The sequence below is a fragment of the Panicum virgatum genome, chromosome 3K, assembly GCF_016808335.1.
Source record: "Panicum virgatum strain AP13 chromosome 3K, P.virgatum_v5, whole genome shotgun sequence".
NCBI lineage: Eukaryota > Viridiplantae > Streptophyta > Magnoliopsida > Poales > Poaceae > Panicum > Panicum virgatum.
In genome coordinates, this window is record NC_053138.1 from 25,413,099 (window position 1) to 25,440,834 (window position 27,736).

General features: G+C 47.9%; 3 protein-coding genes and 1 long non-coding RNA gene across 4 annotated transcripts; 1 reads left to right on the forward strand and 3 right to left on the reverse strand.

Annotated features, from left to right (window-relative positions):
• Positions 1-41: 41 nt before the first annotated feature.
• Positions 42-3,228, reverse strand: LOC120698630. The gene is made up of 5 exons (XR_005684968.1): positions 1,581-3,228; positions 1,337-1,507; positions 1,159-1,240; positions 1,033-1,080; positions 42-929 (listed from the first exon to the last, which is right to left on the reverse strand). It is a non-coding gene; the product is annotated as an uncharacterized LOC120698630 (long non-coding RNA).
• Positions 3,229-11,432: 8,204 nt separating this feature from the next.
• Positions 11,433-13,881, forward strand: LOC120698631 (bidirectional sugar transporter SWEET1b-like). Its single transcript, XM_039982324.1, has 6 exons — positions 11,433-11,685; positions 11,789-11,825; positions 12,327-12,422; positions 12,529-12,811; positions 12,927-13,046; positions 13,345-13,881. Exons 1-6 carry the CDS (start codon positions 11,649-11,651, stop codon positions 13,573-13,575), a joined length of 804 nt encoding a protein of 267 aa, XP_039838258.1. The 5' UTR covers positions 11,433-11,648; the 3' UTR covers positions 13,576-13,881.
• An 802-nt stretch (positions 13,882-14,683) lies between these two features.
• LOC120698632 (scarecrow-like protein 1) lies at positions 14,684-18,406 on the reverse strand. Its single transcript, XM_039982325.1, has 4 exons — positions 18,195-18,406; positions 15,639-17,088; positions 15,310-15,465; positions 14,684-15,210 (listed from the first exon to the last, which is right to left on the reverse strand). The coding sequence occupies exons 2-4, from the start codon at positions 16,970-16,972 to the stop codon at positions 15,012-15,014; spliced, it is 1,689 nt and encodes a 562-aa protein (XP_039838259.1). The 5' UTR covers positions 16,973-17,088; positions 18,195-18,406; the 3' UTR covers positions 14,684-15,011.
• A 3,421-nt stretch (positions 18,407-21,827) lies between these two features.
• LOC120698633 (F-box protein SKP2A-like) lies at positions 21,828-26,594 on the reverse strand. Its single transcript, XM_039982326.1, has 5 exons — positions 26,243-26,594; positions 25,015-25,309; positions 23,589-23,937; positions 23,368-23,509; positions 21,828-22,458 (listed from the first exon to the last, which is right to left on the reverse strand). The coding sequence occupies exons 2-5, from the start codon at positions 25,272-25,274 to the stop codon at positions 22,100-22,102; spliced, it is 1,110 nt and encodes a 369-aa protein (XP_039838260.1). The 5' UTR covers positions 25,275-25,309; positions 26,243-26,594; the 3' UTR covers positions 21,828-22,099.
• Positions 26,595-27,736: the final 1,142 nt, after the last annotated feature.

The window sequence follows — 27,736 nt, forward strand, 5'->3', positions numbered from 1 at the left end:
TGCTGTTGTGGACGAATAGGAGTCCGAGGAAGCATGGGGCTTTGACATATAGAAACTTGGTGAATTCCCGCATGTTGCTGTGGGAATATTTAGATTACTAAGAGTATGCCTGTGCGTTGCTACGTGCAGTAAAAATACAACCAATGCAATACATAGATACTAAAAAATTGATATATACATGATAGATTAAATTTGGTCGCCTTAAAACTATCCAAGATTCAAACATAGATGGCATAGCTACCTACTTATCAAATGTGATATCAAGCATCTCCCATGAATATTGTGATGTGACATAATAACTCTCACAGAGACTTGATTCAACCATTTAACCAGAACTAAAGTTCAAAGTTAGGTACGATAGTAAATATCTACTATATTTAAAAATAAATATGCATCTGATTATATTTTATAGTATAATATATATTTTAATGAACAATTCGTTGGATGGACAATACACTAATCATAAAATGATTCGTCAACAATTTAAACTGCAGCATATAATATTATAGCTGTTGTTGTCGTCCTGAGTGACACCCCCATCACACAAAGTCGCTCTGATTCTACTAACTGATTCTATAATGTCTGCATACAGGGAATAGTCCTCATTGTTTCAGCTAGTAAGGTTAAAACCTTAGGTTACTTAAAAGGATGTAACATAGACAATTTTCGCAAGTTGGTTAATCCAGATTAATCCACCAGGACATTCCACAAACAATTACAAATGCATATTATTGATTTGAAATCGCCGACATAGCATTAGCATCAGACCGAAACAATGAATCTAATATTAAATGGCTGTATGGGCAAATACACTAATCATGAGAAGTCGCTATGGCATCACTGACTGGTTAGTATTACTGTCGTTGTCATCTTGTACAACACCACCATCATATAAATCGTAATATTTTCACTGGCTGGTTCCATAATATCTGCATACAAGCAACGGTCCTTTCTATTTCAAGTAGGCGTGTTCCAACAATAATGTGAAAAGTTTCGCAAAAAAAATAATATGAAAAGGTTATGCAAACCAACCTGCTCCGTTTACGCTACTATGGTCCTTTTCAACTGATGCATTTGTTCCTACAAAAATTCATATACACTATCAGATTAAGCTTTATTGACAACATTGCAACTAACAATGACTGCTTATACGTGTACCTTGCCCGCAACCAGCATCTCTGTTGGACCAGTCACTCATGTGTAGCCATTCCAATTCATCATCATCACCACCAGTGCATAACTGCGGATCGGTCCCGGTGAGTACTCCCAAAAAAACTGCATGTAAGACACTGTGTTGGTTTGTTCAAACAACTCGGCGGTAATATGGGATTCATACCAGTAAGATCAATAGTATGTTGCTGTGAAATTTCAGACTCAGCACGCATGGTAATCCCGTTTTTCATCCTGTAAGCCCCGTGATGCCTCCTTTTGCGTTCGTTTTTCTGTTCTTGATGAGTTAACGAAGCAGACTGGGCGCGGTCCCTTTCCCGCTTGAGCTCTCTCGAGTCTACATGTCACGAGAAATAGATATAACTGTTTCAACAACAAGTAACACAATCCATCTGCATTAAATGACTTACCAGGGCGTGGTGTGTTCAAATTACCAAAAGGGTTCCCTTGATTGGCACTCCATTCTTCTTGCCTGAATCCATATTTGGAAACATAAAGGTTCTGGGCAAACCTACAAAATGTCAGCACCACCCCACCAAATCATAGCCATTTCAAACGCACTCCACTACCCAATTTGATCTGGATTAACATTAACAAATCCAACTGTGAAAAGACTGAATTTTATATGAACCCTAAGCTAACTGTACAAGAATGGTTTCGAGGACAAACTAATGAAAGTGCCTATTTCGAGCACAACGGCTGTAATTATTCATTTGGGTCTGCGTTAAGTGAAAAAGCAATGTTCAGGACAACAAAATCCGATTCAAGCATGGAAGAGACAAGCATGGCATATTCGAGCACAACTGCAGCTCCACATCTGGGACTGCACGCTATGTTAAAGTGAGCAACGTACCCTGTTTGAGTTGCAGATTTTGAAGGCCACAATGTTAAAGATCAATCACAGCTCAGATGAAGAAGGGCAGCCCATTTCTTGATTCAGAAACACATTTGACAGTAAAAAGGGGGGTCCAATTTGCAGGTTCATAGGAAGCAAGAAGGGCTTTACATTGCTTGATTCAGAAACAATCAGGCAAGCAAGCGTGAGGTGTAGGGGCAAGGGATCTCATCCTATACTGCTCGCTTATTGCTCACTAAGAAGGGCAGCCCTTTTCTCTATTCAGAAACAAACTTGACAGTAAATAGGGGAGTCCAATTTGCAGGTTCACAGGAAGAAGGGCTTTACATTGCCTGATTCAGAGGTGCATGTGCTTCCCACTTGGTTAGCAACGGAGTATTAATATGAGCAATTTTGCACTGCCATACTTTTCTAGTGATAGGCTGATAGCACGAGGCTCAAAGTAAGAATGGAGTTGCCCAAATGGCAGAGGTCAAGATTACAGTTCACAACATCTTTTAAAAGGAACGAAGATAGGCACAAATCACACAACTCAATTGTGGAAAAAATGCGCAGGCAACCTTGAATTAAAACTGCATGTAACTTGGCATCTTCTAGATGCGAGCTTTCATCTACAACACATCCTTAACATTGTCTGATTCATCTACAGCACATCCTTAACATTGCCTGATTCAGAAACAATCAGGCATGCCAAGCCTTCTTCCCCAGGGCACGATCTCATCCTTTCTCGCTCCTCTTCCCCTTTCCGGCCGAGCCTGCTTCTCCAGGCAAATTCATCACCGTCACTCAACCTCCCTCCAAATCGTCGAACCACCAGGATCAGAACTACCTATACGATCCATTTGACCCATTCTCGAGCCAATTCATACAGCAAGACCCCAAACCAATGGATCAACGTTCAGAAGAACATGAACAAACCCTAACCTGTGATAACCCTCCGCGATCGCAGCTGCCTCTGTCCGCCCGCCGATGGTGCCTCCCAATTCCTCGGCTGCCTGTGCCCGGGCCTCGATCGTGGATGCCACAGCGCTGCACCGGACGGCGGAACGGCGAGGCGACAGACGAGGAGGGTTTAGGGAGGCGCTGCACCGAACGGTGGACAGGCGAGGCGAGAGACGAGGCATGCGGGGTTTAGGGCTTGGCTCTACGCGAGAGGATGGACGGATGTAGCGGCATGCGGCGATGGGAATAAGGGAACCGTGATTTCGGGGCGGAGGCGATGTGATTTGGGGGTGGGGGCGACCTAATTTGAATCGATCGTGATGGGGGGTGGGGAGGGAGAAGCGACGTACGAAGGGCGACCGGACGATGTACGAAGGGGAGGGGGATGATGAAGGAAAAAAAAGTGACCCTTAGCCTCTTTTTAGTAGTAGAGATAGAGATATCAAATAAATGCTGAAACAATTGTTGAGTGGGTACACAAATATAAAGAGAGCAATGCATATAATTGTTGTTGAAATATTTAGATGGGTAATCTGGGTATAAGTAACTACCTAAATGTGGTTAATCGAGCAAGTTATGATGTGGCCATAGCAGAAAACTTGGTGCTCCGATCCTGCACGCCTGCTGAATCAACCAAGCAAGCATACATGAATCCCATCATCGAGGCCATTGGAGAAATTCTAATGAATGATGATCTGCTAGCTAGCGTGCCGTGCTAGGCAAAAAAAAAAGCATGTCAGTTTGTTGGCTCCATTGCTTGGACCTTGGAGAATCTTTTTTTTTTGCTGGATTTTGCTCCTTCTCGACTCAGTCACCACCTACGCACCTACCGGGAGCAATCAGCTACTGTGGCAGGGGAAGGCCGCAAAGCATGCAGGTAGGGGCCCATGGCGTTGGAGATTGATGGAGCTTCCTTGCCGCTGCAGGTCTGAGGCAACATCGTGGAAGCTTTACTGTGACTGCGAGCGGTACTTCTTGGAGGCGGCGTGGCGTGGAGATGAGTTGCCGCACCCGCACAATGATGCAAGCAGTTTATATAAACCTTGAGGAAAATGAAGAGACACAATGTCTCTCTAAGTTAGAATAATACACGCTTATCTGCCGGTGGCAGAGGAAGAGATAGTGATGACATATTTATTTGTTGGGTAAGAGGTAGTGCTGATCTGCTGGAGGCCATTGGACACCAGCGCATGCAGCATTGAGTGGTGGAGAATTTATTGTTTTTTTCCGCAGACGGAAGGACGGAGGGAATACAAAGGTGGGGATTGATGTGTGAGTAATCTTAAACAGCGTTGGATTGAAGATCGGGTGGTTAAAAAATATCAAGGTGATGTGGCTGCACCACATGCTAGAGAAATAGCAATTAATGGATTGTAGTGGAGAGCTTTTTTATACGAGTTATAGATTCTCCTACTCTTTGAGGTAGTAGATATCGATATCCATCCATAGCTACAACCTTACAGACAAAGAAGTTCAACCTAATGCTTCCTCGACAATCTAAACTTGTAACATCTCTTACATACGGTACAATGTCCTCTCTTCTAGAATCTCACATATAGGGCGTACAGTATTAGTATGTGGCTACCAGTCCTCTTTTTCCTCAGGATGTAAGCGGGCTGCTCTGCAGACTGCTTGCAGGCTGCCGCAACCACCGCACGCACAGGCGGCTACCTCTGCAGGAGCCCATGTGCTAAAGAATATCATTCTGCGTTGACCCGCTAGGCCTTGCCGGAGCATGCAAACGCACCTGCAGGCCGCCGCAACTCCGCAAAGGCTTGGCACTCAATGGCACCTGTCACAGCGGATAGATGAGGCGGCGAATACAAGGAACAGCAACGAGATGAAAGAAAGAAAATAAAAAAATCCTCTTGTGCAACAAATTTGGAGCCAATAAGGAGCCATTTTAGCTTAATTCCACGGGCGACAGGGCGAGTCCTCTGGTCCCTTTCCCCTTTCCCCTTGCTACAGTAAGGAGCGGAGGCGACAGGAGATCCCCTTGCTCCCGGCTTCGATCTGTTGCTTCCCCCTCCTCTCCGACACCCTCGCCAGCGTCGGAGAGGGAGGGGAGGCTCAATCGGCCGGTGAGCTGTTTAGTTTTCCTGTATTTAGCTTGCTAGGTTCTAGGGTTAGGGTGGAGTGGTGTTCCGATATGCGCCGCTTCTTTTGCTGCTCTAGGTCGCCGGCGGTGGTGATGCTTGCGGTGGTGCTGGTGGCTGCGTCGGCAACGCGTGCTTCCCCCACGACGACGACTCATGGAGAATAAGGTTTCTCCGCTGCTTCGTCCCCGGCTCCAGCGTCGACGGTGTGAGTGGTTCTCTCTTGGTCTTTTGCGAAAGGGCGAGAGCTCTGGTCATCCTAGTGGGTGTGCGGTTTGTTCCTGTTGTTGAGCTTCTCGGCGATGGTGAACTTCTATTCCGGTCGCCGGTCCTCCGGCTGGCGACGGCGGATCTTTCCTTCCTCTTCCTTTCCGGCAAGGTGGCGGCCGATTCTCGTTCAACAGAAACAATTCGCTTGGAGTTCTTGGCGATGGCGCATGCGGTAGTTCCAATGCTTGGAGTCCCTTGCCAGGAGGGGAGGTGGATTTGGCTCAGTTCGGTGGTGATGGCGGCGAACTGGAATCCGGAGATGAAGAAGATGAAGGACTCGTTTGTAATTTTCTTTTTCTTTGATGTCCAGTTCGCAATTGGGAGGATGTACTGTGCTCTTGTTTATGTTTAATATATCTTCCCTTTTCGCAAAAAAAAAACAAATTTGGAGCCAATACAAGGGGCAAAAAAAAAATGAGGCCATTTCCGCCGCTCCCAGCCGAGGAAAGGATCCAACTTTTTCCAGGAACCAAAACCTAACCCGGCCGAACGAGCGGAAGGTGCGAGCGAGCGAGCAAGATTGGATCTGGGAGGAGCGCTCACCACCGCGGGGGAAATGGAACGGTCGCACGCAGGCCGCCGCGATGGGGTCGCCGGGTGGATGCCGCGGCCTAGCGGGGAGGCAGGCGGAGGAGGAGGACACCGAGGTCCGAGGCTACGGTGGCGCTCCGTCTGCTACCGCTCGCAGCTCGATCCGTCTGGCGTCTACCGCAGGCCCGTAGCTCGCAGCTCCCCTTGGAGGCGATCCACAGTTGGGCCATGAATGCCTCCTAGGCTTGCCTGCGGATGCTGCTGGGCTTAGCAAGTATGCCTGCACAAGCCCACTTGAAAAAAGCAGGCCTCTGCAGGTGCCTGCGAGGCTGAATTTCGCAGGTGTTTCTAGCAGAATTGCAGGTGGGCCTGTGCCCACTTACATCCTGACTTCTTCCACCGTTCTACTCGATCGCCATGCTCTACAACCTGTTCTTTTTTTCATTCTCTCTGCCATACTCAATAAAACAGCGAAACCCAACTGTGAGATGTGCAGTCCCTCCCCTGCTGTAACTCTTACGCGCTGCTGTGCCAGCGTTGTAGAACTAACTAACTCTCTCTCTCTCTCTCTCTCTCTCTCTCTCTCTCTCTCTCTCTCTCTCTCTCTCATGAAGTTGATCGAGGATACAAAAAAAACTGCATTATTGCCACTTGGAGCTACTCATCGCTCTGTTGCATACCATGCAAACTGCGCGCTACTGCGGTAGTACTGCCTGCGCGATCGTCAAATAAAGAGTGCAAGCAGGGCTCGCAAGTCGCAAGAGTGCAAGCAGGGTTTCGGTCTCTGTCGCCGAAACCAAAATGCCGCAGCAATTTGCAGCACACCATGCGCGGCAGATTCGTCCACGTGCGTATCCTCCTCTAACAGGTTACTTTCTCTCAAGGCAAGTGACGCGGCAAACAGGAGGCGGTACTAGGGAAGTACTATAGCAGCAGTAGTCTAGCAGATGGCGCGTGTTCGTGGCCAGAGTTAGCGCCCTTGATTGCATGGCAGTGTCAAGCTCCAGCAAAATTCAGAGTTCTTCTGGATCACCTAGTAACCCTTCAAATCAGGGTGCATTTATGTGTCTTGCTTGCTGAGTTATTAAGCTGTTTGCATATGGTCATTGCATTGCCATGATAGGCAGGGAAGGGAATCAACGTTAGGTCTGGAATTTTCCTTTCGATCAGTATATAGCCTAAGAACTTTGAACGAGAGCTTCGTTTTCCAATGATTCATATGAAAAGTTCATATATTATACCAAACATGCCCCTATAGTATAATATATGGACTACATAGGGGCATGTTTGGATACATAGGGATAATGATTATCCCTTACTTTTTAGCCCCCAAATTATCCCTTATATGCATCTAAACAGGTGGGATAATTTTGGGCTAAAGTGGATTATCCCTCCCAAAATCTTTAGCCCCTCCACGGGGTGATAATGTGGTTAATTTTGTATGATCCCATAAAAAATGTGAGTATGCACACACACCTAGACATGTGAATGGGAGAGAGAAGGTGTGCATCAGTCCATGGACCCAAACAATCTATCTTAGGCTAATTCTTAACCTATCAATTCAATGATAAATATTAGCTCTTAAAATTAGCCATGAGCTAATGTTCCAAACAGGACCCAGTGTCCCAACGGATTGAACGGATATGCAGCTCGATAAGTAGTTGCTAGTACACGCATTTTTTCTTCCAAGTGGAGCGCGATCCGCGATACAACCGAAGCAGTCATCAATTAGCAGTTCTCTTGCTTATCCAAAATGGAGTCCTGATGATTCAACAAAGTGTACTCTTGTGGCTCCTGTATAACTAACCTTGAGCCCATGGCATTGCGGTCGACTGGCACCACGCAGCCACTACTAAAAACCGAAATTTCCAGCGAGGCACCACGGTTTCTGGCACACAAAAAAATCGATTTCCAGTAGTGAACAGCGAGGCAGTTACATTCATTTTTGAAAAAACAAAACAAAATATAATATTGGCGATCGATGCAACGTGCAAACACCCTTTGCTTATTGGTCAACCTGTTGTTTCCTCAAGTTTTTTTTTGTAATTATAATGACAGATATCTGATCAACAATTACTCTATCAATACAATCATAAGTAAAATGCGATATAATACCATCAATTTGTCAGAAAAAAGTTATATGTTAATGAAGTAATTTTGGTCAAAGCTTATTCCAACAAAACAAAATACAGCTTCTCATAAAGATAAAAATGCAATCGTCTTCTGAAGAGAAAATGTTTTTTTTAGCAGAGGGGAAACGGTAAGCACACATTTACTTAAGCTAACCTCCCAGCCAGCACATTTGAAATGCTTTACCCTAGCCGCATACTCCCTCCATCCCAGTTTAAGTGCACGTTTGTGTTTCAAAATTTGTCTCGGAATAATCGCTACACATAGTCTGAACGTTGCACAGGCAGAGGCAGTCCTAGAAGTTTCCGTAATATTCTTGCGTGCTTATTATTGGCCACGTGTTGTGGTCTTATGTTGCCGTATTTGTTTTCTGTGTCAGACTTTGTACTTTTGCAGTGCTGCTGTAACCATATTCTGCCACTTACTGTAGATGACATATATCTTTTGTAGGGGCATTATGGTAATTTTACTGCTCTGCTAATTTGCTCCCTCCAATCCTAGGCGTGCAGTTAAATTGGGAGTACAGTCAAAGAATTAGCGAAGGATAATGATGTGCAGTCACGTCAGTGTAGCTAGCAGATCGATGGCGCCAGTGCCATGCAATCTTGGTGCGATTAAAACCCCTGCACGCGAGGGAAATGCCAGATACGACCCCTCCAGAGAATTCCTGCGGCGAAGAAAGCCTCGTCGCTGTCCAAGGTAGGCGCCAGAATTCGCCGCGATCCCCCGCGCAATGGTCACCTGTCACGTGTACACTGCACGCGCGCCGAACTCCAGTTGCGGGCACCTCCTTTTCGTCGCGCTTGGCGGCCAAATTAGCGCGGCCGGAATCTCTTTTGGATCATCCACCGGTTGAGCATCATCCGTGTCCCAATAGAGGAAGCAATTGTGCAGGCAATTGAGAGGACCATGTTGACATGATTATTAGCATAATCGCTCAGCAAAGATCTCTATGCATGATTCTCTGATTCGTGGCAGCCGCTTACATTGTTAATGGGAAAACGCCATTGTAAAAGGATATCTACTTCACTTTTACAATATCGATTGTGCACGTAGCCGCTTAACTACAATGGCCACCGATCTTGTACAAGAAGTAGAGTTAGGAGTGGGTGTGCATGCGTGGAGTATCTGAGTTGTACTCCCTCCATCCCAGTTTAAGTGCACGTTTGTGTTTCAAAATTTGTCCCGGAATAATCGCTACGCATAGTCTGAACGTTGCACAGGCAGGGCAGCACTAGCAGGCAGAGGCAGTCCTAGAGGCAGTCCTAGAAGTTTCCGTAATATTCTTGTGTGCTTATTATTGGCCACGTGTTGTGGTCTTGTGTTGCCGTTTTTGTTTTCTGTGTCAGACTTTGTACTTTTGTAGTGCTGCTGTAAACATATTCTGCCACTTACTGTAGATGACATATATCTTTTGTAGGGGCATTATGGTAATTTTACTGCTCTGCTAATTTGCTCCCTCCAATCCTAGGCGTGCAGTTAAATTGGGACAGAGGGAGTACTATGTAATCTTAAAAAAAAATAGTAAACCTTAGATGCATCTTCATCCCTTCTTAATTCAAATATTTAGTGAAAGGGCTTTAGCCCAGTTGGTGGATGGCTGGATGCAGTCTCACCAGGTCGGGGGTTAGACTCCTATTTTCCACACACACAAAAAATCTTCTGACGTGTTCCCATTTCCAAAGTACATTTGGGATCCAACCTTCTCGCGGGGACATACCAATGTGTACGTGTGGGACAGAAGTACGGTTGTTTTCTTAACCTTGCACGAGAAGATATTCTCCTTCTTAAAACAATGTCGTGGATGCGGTCTTTCTCCGTAGGTCAAGTTTTTTTAGTTCTAATATTTATAGATGTTTATGCTAACTTTTTTCCAATTTTGGGTATTTTCTGTAGCTAGGTTATTTTGTTACGGGTCTAGGTTTAGGAAATTTTTTTCCCATGTCATGTTTCCGTGCCTACATAACCCTATGAACATCCAACATCCAACCCCCAGCTTATTGATGGCGCCCACGGTCTCCGATGTAAGAAATCGAGGGACTCTCCTCCCTCGGCTGAACGGCTCAAAACCCTGTGTGCTGCCATGCCACCCTTCCCGGCTCTCCTACTGCACCTACAGCTACACTGCCGTAAAGCTGTGCTGCATTTTCGACACAATGGGAAAGCCCATGGATTCCTGTTTGTCACGAACAAAAACAAAATTGTGCATACAAAATGACAAAAATGGCAGGAGCTCTGGACCGGATGGAGTCGATCGACATCCCGGAGCGGATAGCATCGCCACATGGACCAGCAGCGGCTGCGCCTAGCCCTACAGATCATCCCCGTAGCCGTTGATGTCTCGAGCATTGCAAGTATATCCTCTGCTCGATCACTGCTGATGATGCACGTACGCACGTATGGGTACGGTGTCCCCCCTGGACTGTATGCGTATCCTCGAAATCCATCCATCCATTCTCGATCACCTGACGCGTCGTCGGCGCCGTCTGTATCGACTGTCGATCGAGTTTGACCCCATCCTGACCGAGACCTCCTCTGAATGTAATGTCTGCCAGCATGCATGGTGACATCAGAGACATTCAGATTTGTATAACGAAGCCGAAGGGGTGTGCCGTGCTGGCGCGGCATGGCGGCGCCGTATTGGTCGCCCACGTACGTGGATCGACGTGCGTTGAATGGCCGCAGCAGGAGAGCGCTACTCCAACCTGTACTGTGCCAGTCTACAGGATTACAGCTTTGACCCCCGTCAAATGTTACTAGCCGTTGGAACTGGATGCTCTCCGGAACTTGTTCGGCATTGAGTGCTGAATCATGCGGGAGTATCATGAGAAATCATCTTGATTGAGGTTTTTGAGGGCATCATTCAGGTGCAATTTCCAATCAACCGCGCCCAGAACACTCTGCTGCTCCGTCCGGAGCTAGTGCCGGTCGGTATCTTCAATCAGAAGCTTCAGAGGCTACGGATGGACCCAACTGGAAAAACAGCACGATCGATAAAGCTAACAACAGGGAGATTCTTCATTCTTCTTCCCTCCTTTTGTGAAACAAAAGCGCCTGCATGCTTAGATCCTTCCAAAGGCACCATCTGCACCAAGCAAACAAAAGCAGACAGCATTTACCACAAGAAAAAAAATACGTACAAATCACACCAGAGAATTCTGGCCCGAGTGCTGGGCGATCGTGATTCGAGAATTCTGGCTTCTGTGGTGGGGAACAAGAACACCAAGATCTGATGGCGCTGGAAGCCCGCACTGCTCACTGTCCCGGCGCTCCACGTCTGTGCTTGGGGGACTCGTTTTCCGATGGTGGTGGTCAAGATAAGAACGCAATCAATGGGGGGCGCAGGCAGCGGGCACCCTACCCTCGGCTGCCACCAGAGAGAGACAGGGAGAGATGCCCTCCTCCCTCCAACTCTTCCTATATATACATGCAGCCCACCATTTGTATCCATCCATCCACACACACAAACACACACCACTGTCATTTAGCTGTTCTTGTTGGGCAGCTGAACACCCTGCTGTGCACTGCAGATCTCCTGCTCTGGAGAACAATTCTCAGTTTGTCTTGCCTGGTTTTGCTGCAGTAGTTCAGACTTCAGAAGGAGAAGGTTTTACAGGTGCAGGAGCCAAGAGGTTGTTGAAGGGTTTGAAGACATGGAGGATGTTGTGAAGTTCATCTTTGGAATTTCTGGTGAGAGTGTCGCATGCAGCTCCTCTTGTGTTGGCATATATATATTCGGGGATTTTCTTGTGGGTTTCCACTTACAGTCTTCTGTTTTTTTATTTTGTTTCAGGGAATGTCATTGCTCTCTTTCTCTTCCTATCCCCAGTGTAAGTACTGAAGTAGCACCCCTTTATTTTTTTAATCAATTTTTGCTATTAACAAGAGAGGGTAAAATCAGCGTAATAGTTTCCTTAAAAAATCAGAGTAGTAAAAGGCCCAATTAAGTATTTACCTCTAGATTGTAGTTTAGACACAGAAACCACAGGCAGGCACAACATTATTTTTGCACGTACAGAAATAAAGAAGATATGAACAAGCTGCTTCATGCATGACTGTGGGGCCTATGCGTATCTTGTTTCGCTTCATTTATTTGATAATTTTAAAGCTGGAAACTTCCAGCACCCAAAACACCGTGTAGAATTTGTTGCCAGCTTCATTCAGCTACGTAGACGCCTCTTTCTGTCCTTTTCTGATACTCAGTTCAGTTCTTCCATTCGAAACACGTTGCTGTGTCCTTCTGTTGTTATTCCCCGTAATATTGATGCGAGTTGCGAGTCACAGTGCTTAAAGCTTTAACTGATATGTGAAACCCCCCTTTTTTTTCACAGGCCTACCTTCTGGAGGATAATCAGGAGGAGGTCAACAGAGGACTTCTCGGGAGTGCCGTACAACATGACGCTCCTCAACTGCCTCCTATCAGCTTGGTAAAATATTGAACCAAATCAAGCTTCTGATTTTCTGAATTCTGATCGACGGCCGACCAAGCAACGTGCTGATGACATTCTGTTCCGTGTGTGTGCTTGCATGCAGGTACGGCCTGCCGTTCGTGTCCCCGAACAACATCCTGGTGTCGACGATCAACGGCGCGGGCGCGGCGATCGAGGTCGTGTACGTGGTGGTCTTCCTGGTGTTCGCGTCCAGCCGGCGGACGCGGCTGCGGATGCTGGGCCTGGCGTCGGCGGTGGCCGCGGTGTTCGCCGCCGTGGCGCTGGTCTCCCTGCTGGCGCTCCGGGGGGAGGGCCGCAAACTCTTCTGCGGCGTCGCCGCCACCGTCTTCTCCATCTGCATGTACGGCTCGCCGCTCTCCATCATGGTACGCATGCATCTTGTTTTTTCTCGATGGCCGTGGTGTGAATTGTGATTTGGCGTGACACGATCGGTCAGTGAACCCTTGCTAACTGTTCCGTGTCTCTCGTGTCTGCGTGCAGAGGATGGTGGTGAAGACCAAGAGCGTGGAGTACATGCCGTTCCTGCTGTCGCTGGCGGTGTTCCTGTGCGGCACGTCCTGGTTCGTCTACGGCCTGCTCGGCCGCGACCCCTTCGTCGCGGTAAGCAATTAAGCATTCCACACAAGAGTCGTCGCCGTCGTCTCCGATCCTTCATTTCGACAGGGACATAGTGAGCTAGGCGTGTTAAATTGCCTGTAGTTTCTAGGCGTTCCTCCTGCCTGCGTCGGTTAACGTCTCGCTGTCCCGGCCGGGCTCTGGTTGCCCTTGACCTGCCGGAACAACCACCATGCGCCGGCGCAGCCGGCAGCCACGCACATGCATGCGCGTGGCCGCCGCCTTCGATCAATTGTGCACATGCCTCGCGAGATTTCAAGTGTGTCTTGGTTTTGGCGTGCAGATCCCCAACGGGTGCGGGAGCTTCCTGGGCGCCGTGCAGCTCATCTTGTACGCCATCTACCGGAACAGTGGCGGCAACAAAAAAGCCGTTGCCGAGCGGGGCGGCAACAAGCAGCAGCACGCCGACGGCGACGTGGAGATGGCCTCCGGCGCCGACGCCAAGGGCAGCAGCAGTAAGGTCGCCGACGACGACGTCGACGGCGCCGCCCGCAAGGAGGACCGGCTGGTGTAGCTAGCTAGCCACTTGGCGCGGTCCACGGAATCTGCTTCCTGCTGATACTGCTAGTAGAATAGCAAGCACGTGTGTTAGCTGCCGTCTCGAATCTCTTTTCCGGATTCTCTTTCTCATGTGCGAGTGTAAGCTTTTTTTTTCTTCTTCCCATTTCTCCCCGCAAATCGGCTGTTCTGCTCTCCCGTGATACGGGAGCGCGTGTAACAATATTTATCATGTACTGTCATGTAACTGTATCGACTTATCGTTATTATTATCTTTATTAGTACATGAAAGAAAAATCAATGATCAAAATCAAGCGGTCAATGGCTTCAGTGTTCGGCTGGTTGATCCCTGCCGCTGTTCTTTCTTCGATCCAGCGTCGACCTCGACCAGAAGGCAATGCCAATGGCATTGGCATCCTGAGTTTGAAACTTGCGGGCTGGCTGCGACGTGGCCCTGGGCCATGGTCTAGTGGACGCTCGCGGCCCAACAACCTCTGTGCTGAATTACGGCGGCCTTACGGGCCGTCCATTTTACCTCGGCCAGGCTCACATGACCGACCCTTTTCTTTCTTTCTCTCTCAGTGTATATAGAGGATGCAGCCAACAAAATCTCTACTGAAAGTATGAAACGAGGGATCAGTGTGCATACGCAGCAGCCGCCCGCCGGAGAGACCTGCAGCTGCGCTGTGTTTTAGTTCGAAGCCTTTGGCATTTGCAAGGTCGCAACTACATTTTGAAGCCGTCGCCACTCGCCAGTCTTCGCTGAAAGCCTGTTTTAGCAGGTAGCACATAGAGATGAATGGGCAAACCGCTGCATTCACAACCTGTCAACCTCTTATGTCACAATGTTGACCCGCACAGGCATTCAGATTCTCATCTCATGGATGGTTATGTAATCATCCCCGGAACAAGCGAGAGCGCGTGTTTAATTGACTACAATCTGCCAAACTTCGGCACACAATTTTTGTCGCAGCTGTTTGGGCCGTGCAATGGCTGGTGACGTGGCATAGAGTTTTAGCTCAAGAACCCACCTGCCATAGACTTGTTTTTTTTTAGCCAAACTTGGGGTGACGAGATTTGGCAAAAGATGTGGAACAGTATGGATGCGAACCAAACAGCCTGGATGACGAACTTCTGTTATTTATCCAATCTATCAGCCACTAGAGCATCAATACAGTACTTTATACATGAAACAATGTCGACACATTGAGATTCTACCCCTCCAAAAGAAGGGCAAAATTCAAGTACACCACAGTGAATCTACACAATTGTGTACAACGCACAACGTATTTCATCTAACAAACTAGGCAGACCTCACAAGTCTACAAGACGCACGCTAAGGTCAGATATGACACATGAGTATATGATAGGTCAACAATACGGTGGTGTAAATCTCTTTACAGCCCTTGCACCAGGTGCGCCTAAAACGCAGCAGTGCTAAGATCCGAGCTTCTACTGCCATGCTGACGAGACAACGAGCGTCTTGTCTCCCCAGCCAAAGTGGAGACCATCATAGACCTTCTCGAACCTGTACTTGTCACAATACGACTTTAATAGAGATTTTATGCCATCGATCACATTGCTGTTAAATGGGGATGGCACAAAACCAGCCATTGTCATCCTTGCTCTCCATTTCCCGGCCACTTCATACCTGCAGCATAATAGCATTTTTTTTTTGTGTAAGTGGAATTTCGAAGTTGGAGTTTGCAACGTGCAAGAGACAACTCCAGAAGAATCCTTTAATAATTACCTTTCCACACGGTCAGGACCTTCACAAGCTAAGATGTTGACAATTTCTCGTGCGAGACACTGCCTCTCCACATTCATTCTATCTGGGCTTTCCCTTGGAAGAGTTGCGTCTAGTGAATCAAAAAGTGCTGAGTAATAGTCATAGACCTCCCGGAACCTGTGTCAAACAAATAATGCAACTTAAATGAAGAATGACTTGGATACTAAGGCATACTACAAATCCTAAAGTTGAAAGGCAATATTTCCTTCACAAACCCTCAACAAAAATAGTCCTAGTTCCTTTTGGCAAATTGTACTATGTAAGGTAAAAAATTGCATGAGAGAACCAACCTTGCAAGGAATGGGGTGGTGTTAGTGTTTGCATCCTGCTCCACCATCGTCACTAATTTTGGTCGGAGACCCTTTACCATACGGAGAAGCTGGTCCCTTTCATTCACCATTGAGACGCTTTCATCGGGCAGGTGGTGCAGCAGGAATGCAAAGTTAACAATGAGGGCCTCTCCAGTACGGCAATCTAGCATTCCAGGTGTCACATCCTCAATGTTAGAAGCCACTGTCCTGAACTCAAATGGGACCCCACAGTCCTCTGCAAGCTTCTCGAGTCGCTGCCCAACAACCTTTAGTCCTCCAACAGCCCTGTTAACTGACTCTAGGTCATCGACACCAGTTATCCTCAAAAGACATGGCTTGTTACTGTTATTCCGTAGGAACTGGATCAGCGTTATGTATTGGCTACCCTGGTTGATGTCAAAGTCAATAATGTGCACAACCTCTTCACCTTTGCAGGCTTCAAGAATAGAATAGTTAGCAGCCATGAAGCCTAGCCTGAAGCATGGGCAGATCTCGAAGAGGATCTGCATAGCTGAAAGCTGGTACAGAGTAGGAGCCTCCTTGCACCTCAGAGCCCTGTAGATCCCTTTTCCTGAAGACTGTATTGTGGCAGCAAGGCCCTCCACAAGATAGGCTGCAATTCTCTGAGAAGGGTCTCCTTGAATCGCAACCTTCTGTCGTAGTTCTGCTATGATTGATTGTGCTTCGTCAACGCTATATTCAGATATTGCTTCAGCGCAGTCAAAGAGCAACTGTTTTGGGCTCCGTGCTTCTCCATTATTGCTGTCAGGACAACAGAGGCTTGATTCTAGTGATGACTCCTTTGGAGAGTCCGGACTCATGATATTCTTCATGGTATTAGTCCAGTCATTGTTCTTCATGCTATCATTCCACTCATCGTCAATGATCCCTGACAAATCAGAAAAGATCTCATCACCATCATCGAGTAAAGCATGCTCAAGCTCCTGAAGCTTTAGCCTCATCTCATCTTCATCAAACTCTACTTCAAGATCGGAGGTCTGATTGTCTGATAAAGATTGGGAGTTCTGCTGAGATACATTGGAGATTGCTGGAGAACATGTTGCTTCGTTGAAGTGAGACTCCACATGGCTATCAGTATTGTAAAACGAGTTCTGAAATACATGAGCCGCTGTCCCATTGAAATCAGACTGTCTATAGCCCTCAGACTTGTATGGTTGAGGTCCATGATGAAGCAATTCTTTACCAGAGGCAAATCTTTGTGCAGGGAAAACTGAGCCTGGTGGGCCAAATTTGTGAATGTAAGGACTTTCTGCACAGGATGCTGATGGGTCTGCTTGCCTGATGAAAGACATTATTTATCTCACAATTCTCAGCCAGCCAGGTCAATTTATCACTTTTGAGATCTGAGATATAAAACAGTGAATGTGCAGCTTCCACCGATCAATACAGCACGAGCAATTCCTAACACCTGCAGTTAGAAAAGAACAAATAAGAAAAAACAAAAGGGTGCTTATGGTTAGCTACAGCATTCTTTTATTTTGTTTCAGCTACCTTGGCTACCATCAAGGGTTTATTAGTCATAATATATGATTTCTGATGGCTATATGTGACCACACATAAGCGCAAGCGCAACAAGACGCTTAGTAATACATCGTCGTCTTGAAGTCTTATTCATTTGACTTTGCACGATGGCTGCTGCCACAGCTGTACTGGCAAAGCAAGTGGATCGATGAAATCCAACCGTCCATTATGAAAACATGCTGTCCACATCATGTTCTTAAAAATTACGAAAAAGGGCAGCCCACCCAGAAAAAGAGTTGCTTCTAAGACTTGGTAACCTTATCCCCCAGACCTGCAACGTTGACTAACTTGGTGCACTTGCAACGAAAATCAAATCCAGTGGGAAGTATACCTAAAGGCTGAAACTAGGCATACATCTTACTGGGCATATGCGTATTCAATTATTATTATCCATATACCCGGACTACATACCAAGACAATATTGCAGATGGAACAAAAAAAAAACAGCTGTTGAAACTATAATTGGATAAATAGACGATGTGAAAGGTAGACCAGCGAGAAGCAACTTGCTTGTATTCTCCGAGAATATTCTGGTGGTGGTAGGAAAATAAGCACTAAACGGCTGCAGAAATCGGAGAAGGAAGAAGAAAAATCTCCCCCGAAGCCTACAGCTATGAGTTGATGTTGATGCTAGAGACTAGATTCTTGAATTTTTGTTTCGTTGAGCCAGGAGCAAAGATCAACAGATGAGTTGGCGAAGGTGAAAGCTTCACTTCGATCGAGCCTTGCGGATGCTCCGATCCCCGCGAGCGGCACCGCCAGTTTCCCCCCTCGTCCCGATCAACGCAGCGCCCTCTAGTTTAATCACCCCCCTCTCCCTCGAAGCCGCGGAACCTCGCCTCCCCACCCCGGAGCATCACCGGGAACGGGGCAATCGCGCGGTCCGCCGCTACCACTCGAGCGAAGCGGGGGGCGGGCCCAGGAAAGGGGGAAGGACGAACCGACGAAGATGCATGATTTCGCCGGAGCAGAGGGGGAGCGAGATACACGTACCTCCACGAGGACTGGCCGGTGCAGGGCGGCGGAGCCGGTCGCGGCGAACGGGGTAAGCTGCTGCCTGCGCGGCGGCGGGTGAGGCGGGAGCTGCGGCGGCCTGCGGGTGGGGGAGGGGGAGAAGACAAGCGGGGGCGTGGTGGGCGAGAGAGGAGGACGCGACGAAACGGTGGGCGCGGCGCGTGGGTTGGCTGGGCCGGGGAGCGGGTATAACACCGAGGCCCCACGCCCGCAGCCGAGCGGGTATAACCCAACCAAGATTTGCTCCCCTCGCGGTCGCGGCAGGAAAGCTCGGGGATTTGGCCTAGATTTTTCACAGGAAGCGATGCGATTTTTGCAGGGGTTCCTGTGAAACTCTCGGGTTCCCCCCAGCAGGATCCGAGCCCACGTTGCGGACGCTGTGGTTTGGTCATTGGTGAGAGGCTTGTAGTTGCTGCTCCAGGCTCCAGCCGTGGACCCGGTACACGCATGGACTTGGGCGCGCGCGGTCATTTTCTGCGTAGTAAACTTTGCACAGTCACCCTGGAGCGGCTAGAAGAGCAAGCATTATAATAGGCTGCACGAAAGTTAAATGCTAAGTGGAAAAAAGAGAGAAAAAGTGGGTTGTAAACTTGCAGTCAGCTTGGATATAAAAACTAAAAAAACTTGTGAGAATGACATGTGGGCTTTATAGTGATAAAGAAGGACTAAACTACTCTACTAGATGACTGAGAGATAATCTTTACAGCCAACAGCTAGCTATATTATTAGGCTTGATCGAACAGTAGCATGATCGGGGGAACGAGAGCTGCCGATTGTTGGTCTGGTCTTATGCAGATGGCAGGCCCAGTCGGTGGGGGCGTCGATCGGAGACCACGCCGGCTGGTCGCGCGCCGAAAAGGAAGTAGGAGTGCTACGTGCTAGACTGCCAGGGGTGTGTTTAGATTCGCGAAAATTTAGTAGAAAAAGTCACATCGGACACTGTAGTATACTGTAGTATTTTTCGTTTGTTTGTGGTAAGTATTGTTCTATTATAGGCTAACTAGGCTCAAAAGATTTGTCTCGCAACATATATCAAAACTATGCAATTAATTTTTTTATTTACATATATTTAATACTACATGTATAGATCATTTACTATATTTAATGATTCGATGTGATTTCGATGTGACGAAAAATTTGGAAAGTTTTGGGAAAGTGAACACAGCCTACGAGTACTGTTTGATGAGGGGAGTGGAGTGGGGGTCGCTTTTCGTGGCAGTAGGTGAGCCACCAACCAGGACCCGGTGCCGGATCGCCCCCCATCGGCGGAAGCCGGGAGCGCGTGCGGCCAACGAGCGAGCGGCAGCAAGCGGGGGATGCGTGGGTGTCTGGGGTGATCGGGTCGTCGGGCCGGTTGGTGCGTGCGAAACTGCGAGCCGTGGTGGGGCGCCGCCGCGGCTGGACAGAGGCGGGCCGCGGCGACCTCTCGTCGTCGTCGTGCCGGCCGCCATGCGCCGGTGCGCGTCGTCACCGTGGTGGGCAGCGCGCGGTCGGCGCCGCACTCGCGCGGAGATGAAGCTGCTTCGGTCGCCCGCGCCTGCCGCCCACGTTCGGCGCGGTGTCGCGCCAGCGCCGGGGGAGCGAGAAGCAAATGGAAAACTGCGGGGCCATGACGCGCATATCGCGAGGCCCGCGTCCCCGCCTACGACCATGTAATTTGCTTGGCCCAGCTGCGCTTGCGCCGCTGGGCGTCATCGTCCCGGGCCACCTATGGGCCCGGCTTCGGTTGGGAACGAACAATGCTTTATGGGCCGGCTATGTATGGTAAAGAAAGTACCAAAAGGAGAGTATTATCAATTCTAAAAAAAAGGAGAGTATTATCATCACGTCAGGGTTCAGCTGTGTCAGTACCGAAGTCCTTTGGATATATATAAAAAAAGTGCAGAAGTTCTTTGAGATTTTAGTGAATATTCTGCTGGCAACCAGTAGCAGTGTTTTTTTCTCACACCAAGTCAGCATCAGCTACCAGCCAGTAGTATTTTTCGCCAGCAGTATTTTTCTCTTACAGTAAATTAGCATCATCAACCAATCACAGCCAGCCGAACTCATTGAAGAATCATTGACACCGAAGGATCCATGTCAATGCCACACCTAGAAAACAAAATTTTGTGGTTTGTGCTCACAGTAAAGTTTTACGTTCAGGTTGCACTTTTGGTGATTACTGGAGTTCACTACAACGATGCACATATCAACCTGATGGTCTGAGATCCGAACCATAACCACCGCAAACTATTTACAATTTTGCTCACTGATCGAAACGCATAAAACCAAACTACATGCCTCAAAATCTGATCCAAACCAATTTTTCAAACCAAACCCAAACCGAGCCATATATATTAGCAATTAGAGTCAATATGCCACACCAGATCAGAATTAGAATTACAACTAACCTAATACATGGGGATAGAAACACACAGATTGAGGGGCAGCGTTGGATCAAAAACACGCAGGGAGTGCGAGATCGAGCTAGAAATCCACGGGGCTAGCAGTATTCTTATCAATCCACGGGAGAAGGGGATGAGAAATAATCCACGGACAGCCGGACAGGAGCTGCACCTCGCCGACAATGTGGAGCCGGTGCCGGAGCAACAGATCGTAGTTGCGGTGGTTGCTGCCACCCAATGAGTTCTCCATGGGAAGCACGGTGCGAACGTCGATCCACAGCTCCACCTCGAACAGGTCGCTAGAGATGGCGTTGCAGCCTGGGTACGCCTTACCGGCCGGCTTCTCGCTGTACACGTCTGGCACGCCTGGTACACCATGCGCAGCTGCGGTTCGCAACTGCTGTGCCGGCGGCGTCCCGCCCGCCGCTATTATCGAGCTGATAAGGACGACGGAATATTGCTGAGCTAAGGCTGTCCACAATGGCAAGAGCAAGAGCAAATTTGCTCTTGCCTCGTTTCCCACGCCCTCTCTGTCTACAGTGCCAAACAGTGCATCTACAGTGTCAAACAGTAGATTTACTCCTCCATTTCCTCCTATCGCTGTGGACGGTCTAATAAGGGCGACGGGATGAGACAATGGGATCCATAAGCAAACCAGCCCAGATCGATCCATCTAAATTGTGAATCCAAACCGAATCAGCCCACCACCATCTCAACCCGGTTTCCACCAAATCAGATCGGTCCAAATGAAAAAAAGTACAAACCAAAACCACTAGCGGATTGATGCACATACGAACCCGAGTGCCTGAGATAGCAAGTCAACACAGGACCTGCCGCCGCGGGGAGAAGCCGAGACCTCATGTCCGGCGAAACCATTTTCCACTAGGCGTTACCGCGTTACCCATCACACCTTTCGAGCGAGATTGCAGCGGGATAGTGGGGACTCGACAACGCGACAAGAAAGATCGGACTTCTCAAGATGCGTGGTACATTTTCAACTAGTACCAAGGTTCCAATATTTATTTTTCTTTGGAAAGCGTAATATTATAGGTATTTATGGCCTATAGCGGAGAATTTCGGAGTGACTATGACTACACAAACAGTTCAATTCATCAAGTAATTTTCCCTTTGCAAAATTTTCCTGCAGAGCCATACCTTTGCCTATTGCCATCAATCTTCAACTAATCTGCAATTCTGCCTCCAACCCTACAGAACACCCATTGACCCATGGAAGAAACACATAAGAACCATCACAGAAAACTCACTGCATACCACAACATTTCTAGTCAATGTCCGGGGTGGCATTAGAGATTTGGAGTACATGCAGCCCTCCAGAAACTCTCCACTCCATGATTAGCACACAAAGTCCTACTTATTACACCACCAAGTTCCGAGTCTATGTACACAGAGAGCTTCCTCTAGGCCGAGAAGCACAGAACCACCATCAGGCAATGAGGCAAACCCCGGACGTTCACGAGAACCATGCTTCCACAAACATCCTCAGTATGCATGGTTGGGCAAGAGGGCTCGCCCGGCACGGTGAGGATGCAGGGCACAGGCACAGTGGACCGACGTGAGGCTGAGGCAGCCGCTGATGATGAGGGAGTGCCTATCAGGGCAGGTGTGGAGCGCCGGGAAGGAGTCGCAGACCGCCTGCACCGCTGGGGGCGTCAGGGCCGTGCACTGGCTGATGTTGAGGTTGGCAAGCCCATCTTTAAACGCGTCCCACCTCCCGTGCTTGGTCTTCACTCGGCTGTTCGCGAGGGAGTACATGGCACGGTCCGTGATGTTCTGGCAGAAATAGAGACCTAACGACCGCAGGTGCGGGCATCCATTCGCAAGAGCAACCACGCTCTCATCTACAACGAAGAGTTGAAAAAGATTAGGTTTCAGATGCTCAATGCTCACAACAAGAACAGGCCTGTAAAGTACTTAGAGAGTCTGAATAATGGCAGCAAACATTGATATCTACTGAAAAACAAACAAGTTTACTCTTTTATTCGGTGATCAACTACACTAGAAATGTGTCCGAGGAAAAAAGTTAACTACACTAGGAAAAAACGTGTTCAAGAAAAAAAAAAGGAAGAAAATCAACTACACTACCACTTTCATGTCCAAAGTCAAACCTAAGATGTTTAGTTGTCCTAGAGACTAAGCAGGCATGCTGACATGAATATATGCTCGCTCTAGGATATCTGCACAAGTGTAACAAGTGTGTGTATGCACACACGCCCCCATGCAAAGAGCCCATCATATTTTCTCAGACAAAACTGTGCCTAGGAGTCAGGAGTGATGTCTCAGAAATGATGTGTTGGGGACATATGATGGATTGATACTGAAAGTCTAATAGAGCATCGTGTTCCAAACAAATATATTTTGTTTCTTATCAAATGACTGAAGTAACAAACATGGGGAAAAAATTCAAGATAGGATGCTGCGCGTTTCATCCCTGGCTACACCTCACCACAGTTACTCTACAAACTGTGCTCCTACCCGAGCTCCTACAAGCATTTAAGATAAGCTTCCAAGTTCAAAACGTGGCTGCTGTGTTCTAATATACCAAGGCAGGCACTGCTGTGAACGAGGCTTCTAAGTTGCAGAACACCTTGCAGAGATGGCTGATGGCAAGCCTTCTATACTAAAACCAACCTGCCAGTAAGGGCTAGCTGCCTGCCCGTTTATCCAACAATGAAAGAAGGTGCAGAGTCAATTATCCATATTTGTCAAGCACCAAAGAGAACTAAGTTACAAAGAATCAGATCAAATACCTGTTATAAGAACACAACCACACAAGTCTACAGCTCTGAGATCAGGACATCCTGACGCTAAGCTGGTCACTCCCTTATCTGTAATATTGTCACACCAGCCTAGGTTCAAAGATTGCAGCTGCCCACAGTTCTGAGCAATGGCCTGCGTCAAATTTATAGAAACTAAGTAGACATTCATACTAGAAAGCATGGTTAGTAAATCCTGAGATAATAAATAGTACCTGCAAGGCTCTATCACTTGCAGCCTTCACACATCCACACAAATTCAAGCACTTCAGGTTTTTACAGCGGCAAGTAAGGTAAGTCAAGGCAGTGTCACTGAAATTGGAGCATCCGCTAATGTTCAGTCTTGTAAGCCGCGGGCATCCATGGGCCAATGCATACAAGGAGCGGTCACTAAGCCCGAAGCTTCTGCTGAGGTCCAACTCACGTAGATCATGACAGTAGTTGGCAACAGCCTCTACTGCACTGTCTTCAAGCTGAGGTTTGTTTTGGCGAGGAGTGAGAACTTGTAACTTTGTAAACTTGTGAGCGAGAGATATCATTAAACTATTCATGTTCTGCTTGCACCTGCAAGAGATACAATTTTCAGGTCAGCCAACTATGATTTCGGTACACAAATACCGAGGTTTTTGCTGCTTGGAGAAAGCAGGAAGAAAAATGACATCTTGAGAGAGGGGAGAGATGGTTGACAAAGGAACTTAAATGCAAACAATAGTGTGGAGGAACTATAATAACTCATCCAGCAGCAGAAGATATTGTTGTATGATTGAAGTGTTAGCGTGCATTTGACGTTCCACCCACATTGCGTTGAGCCTCCAGGTAAGTAATGGATTATCAATTTTGCTTAAAGACAACTAAAATTTGTTCGAGTAATTTGATACAGTTGTATCTTTTGTGCAAGATAAAAAAACTATTATATTATATGGGCATTGTTCCACTCGTCACTCATCTTTTAAGCCAAAGAGTGCAACTTTGTGGTTTGGCAAGTCAGACAAATCATAGACAGGAAGGTTTTCTCCGAAGGAAACCAAAGGGAAAGTCAATAAAGAGTAGTGTCGTTTCAAAGTTTCTTATGGAACAAGCACGTGAATAAACATGGCATACAAGATGGCAAGTTGCATACACTAAATCAATATTGGAGGAGCCCATTGATGACTTGTATAACAGAACTAAAAATGTTTAGGTTGCTTCAGAAGCAAAAATAATATATAAAAATAAAGGATAAGGTGGAGAGTTTACGCTACTGTCAGAGCAACATACAGCGAAACATGAAAAACAAAACAAACAAAATTTCTTAACACTTCCCCTGAAACAGAATACTAACATATCTAATTGGTTGCATCACCTTGTAGGAATGATGAGAATATCAGTTCAAGATGGATAAATTTAGCATACTGGGTTACTTGATTTTCATTTACAGAAGACATTATTGAATGATAGCACAATGGTTTACAGGGAACGGAAACCATACTTGGAAGGAATTAGTAGGAATATCAAAAAATCGTTTAACATTTTGAAATCCAACAACTAGTGTGCAACCTTTTCAATCATCAAGCATATTCAACCCATTCTACCAAAACTGACTCGTAGGTGTAAATTCGGCGTTGATCGAAATTCAGAACACCAGGGTAGAAACTTGCTCACCATGAGAGGGAAAGATTAGTGACTCCCCATCCCAGGGCGTCACGCCAGCCCGTGCAAACACCAGATGCCACAATGACCATCCTGTCATCTCCGACAATTGATATTATCCTCAACAGTAGCTCCACTGGAAGGTCCTTCCATCCTGATAATGTAGGCAATGGACTACCACTTTCAGCCTGCCCGCTCTGGTTGCTTGAGGAAACCATGAGGCTCCTGAACCATGCATCCAATTCACCGTTCCCAGGCCTCCCGCTGAACATTTCTTTAAGATTATATTTGGAGCACCAAGCTGTTCCTGCAATCAGAAGCCAAAATACATAAGATGGCAGATTTCGGAGCATCAAGCCTTGGAGCACAACTACGGAAGGGAATGATAGCTCCAAATAGAAATGATCGATAAATCTGGTAGGTCTTATGTGAAATTGGACCAAAGTGGTCTTTCTAGAGTAAGGCGCATAAGAAAACTACTAATCTAGTAAAAATACAGTTGGAAAGGCAACAGCAAGAATGAAAACACACTAGATTGGATATGTAAAGCACCCATGCCTTCTTATGAACTAACTCGAAATACCGGCGTTCAGACCAAAGTTGCTCTGAACATCCACAATTCCACATGAGGAAGTCACAAAACACTACTCGAGATCAAGGTAGTTTCCATGGCAGAGAAGACAAAGTATGAAGCTACAAGCCTGCAACAGCGGGGAGACCTGAGACTGAGAAGAATGCACCCAACACTGGTGTCCCGGCAATCTGCAGCCGGGCTTACATAGAACTGCGCCAAACATCTTCGACTCAATCTCCCAGGAAGGCTCACATAAAACTCGCTAGGCGCGAGGGCGAAGCACGAGGCGAGGGGAACACGTCAACACGGGGCGCTTTCTTCTCAGGGTCCCCCATTCCCCCTCGCATCACCGGACGCGCCCAGAACAACAAAGTATGCGCGAGCCACTTGGGACGCCAAATCGGGACTAGAAAATCCGCAGGAACCGAGGGCCCGGGGAACCGACCCACGCAAGGCCGTCGGAAAGCCAGAGGAATTTGGGGAGGAACGATCTAGGCAGGCCAGCACCAGCTACAACCAGGGCGCCTCGGTGCTCGCAGCGGGCGATTGATCCTCCGAGGGATTCCATCTCGGCGCCCGGAATGGTAAAGTCGCAGGGGGATTGCAACGGGAAAAGATCCCCAAATGGAGAGAGAGAGAGAGAGAGAGAGAGAGAGATGAGCTCACCTTTACCCGAGTCGATGTCCAGCCGAGGCTGAACTGAAGGGCCGGGAAGGCCCGCTGGGGCTATTTAAACAGCGACGCTCGCGGCCGCCGCTCGGCGCCCGCAGCCGCTGCTGGTCGCGGACCCGATCACCCGGAAAGGTGGGGAAGAAATTGATCCAGCACGGAGATGCACGGGAGGGAAACGCCGATCACATCACCCGTGGCGTGTGGGGGCTGCGGGGCTCGGCTCGGGGACCCTTTTCCTCGCGGGGCGGCGGCTGGGTGCGCGGATGAGGATGGCGGCGGATGGGCGGGTCGCGGGGGCTCATCGCGATTCGCGAAGCCACGGTTCGTCAGGCCGCGTGGCTCCCCGGCCGGAATAGAATAGCCTTATCCGCAGCGCGGCGGCCGCGCTGTCTGCCGGCATCGGGACGACCGGACGAGAGAGGGTTCCTATAAAAGGGTGACGGCGTGAGTTAAATGAATTAGTGGAGGGGCAGTACAGTCATTTTAGGCCTCTTATTGTCCACGTGTCCAGCAATGGAGGAGGATGGATGAGATTGGGTCGCAAATTGAAAGTTTAAGGGCTAAATTGAGCATTTTGATACTCCAGGGGCCAATTTGAGCCTTCCGCGATAGTTTAGGGGCTACAATGGCTATTTCGTCTTTTTCTTATTATTCCCTCCCTCCAGTTTTGATAGATATATTTTAAAAACTCATATGTTAAAAAAATGATAGATATATTTGCTATTGGCATGAGATGTGGCAATAAGTAGCTCAAGTAACGAGGAGTTCCTAGTTAAAACATTGGAGGATCAACAAAAAGTCTGTGTTGCATTTATTAGATTGATAAATACACTTGGTGCCCTTGGTCATTGTGCCATATGGAAATATATCTATGAAAACTGGTTGGAGGGAGTATCTCATACCGAGGTCTAGTTTAGATACAAAATTTAAAATTTCAAAACTATCACATCAAATATGTCCGGCACATGTATGAAATATTAAATCTAAATAAAATAAAAAATTAATTGCATAGTTTGATTATAAATTACGAGACGAATATAATGTGACTAATTAAATCATGATTAGACAATAAATTGCTACACGACAATAAGTAGCTCCGCCCTGTGGGCTACTAAACTCCACGCCTGCTCGCCAAACACGACAATCTTTTTCTTTTTGAAGAAACACCACAATCTCTTTCGCTAATCTGGCCGCTCGCTGCCAGGTTACGCCGGCAATCTCGTGGTCACGAAAGCAATCCCCCACCCCCTCCCGTGGTCGGCTTTGCACTCGCTGCCCGCCCGCTCGTCCGCACCGCTCGTTTCGACTGCCGTCGCATCGCGCGGGCCCCGGATGCAATGCAGCCCGCCGGCCCCGCCGCTGCCGCCGGTCCCAGCGGTGGCGCGCCGTGGTATGCGCGGCGCCGTGGTGTGCCGTGGCGAGGGGCCCGCCGGACGCCGAGCGCGGGCAGGCGAATGGGCGTCCGCCGTCCAGCCGCCGCCGGCGGGA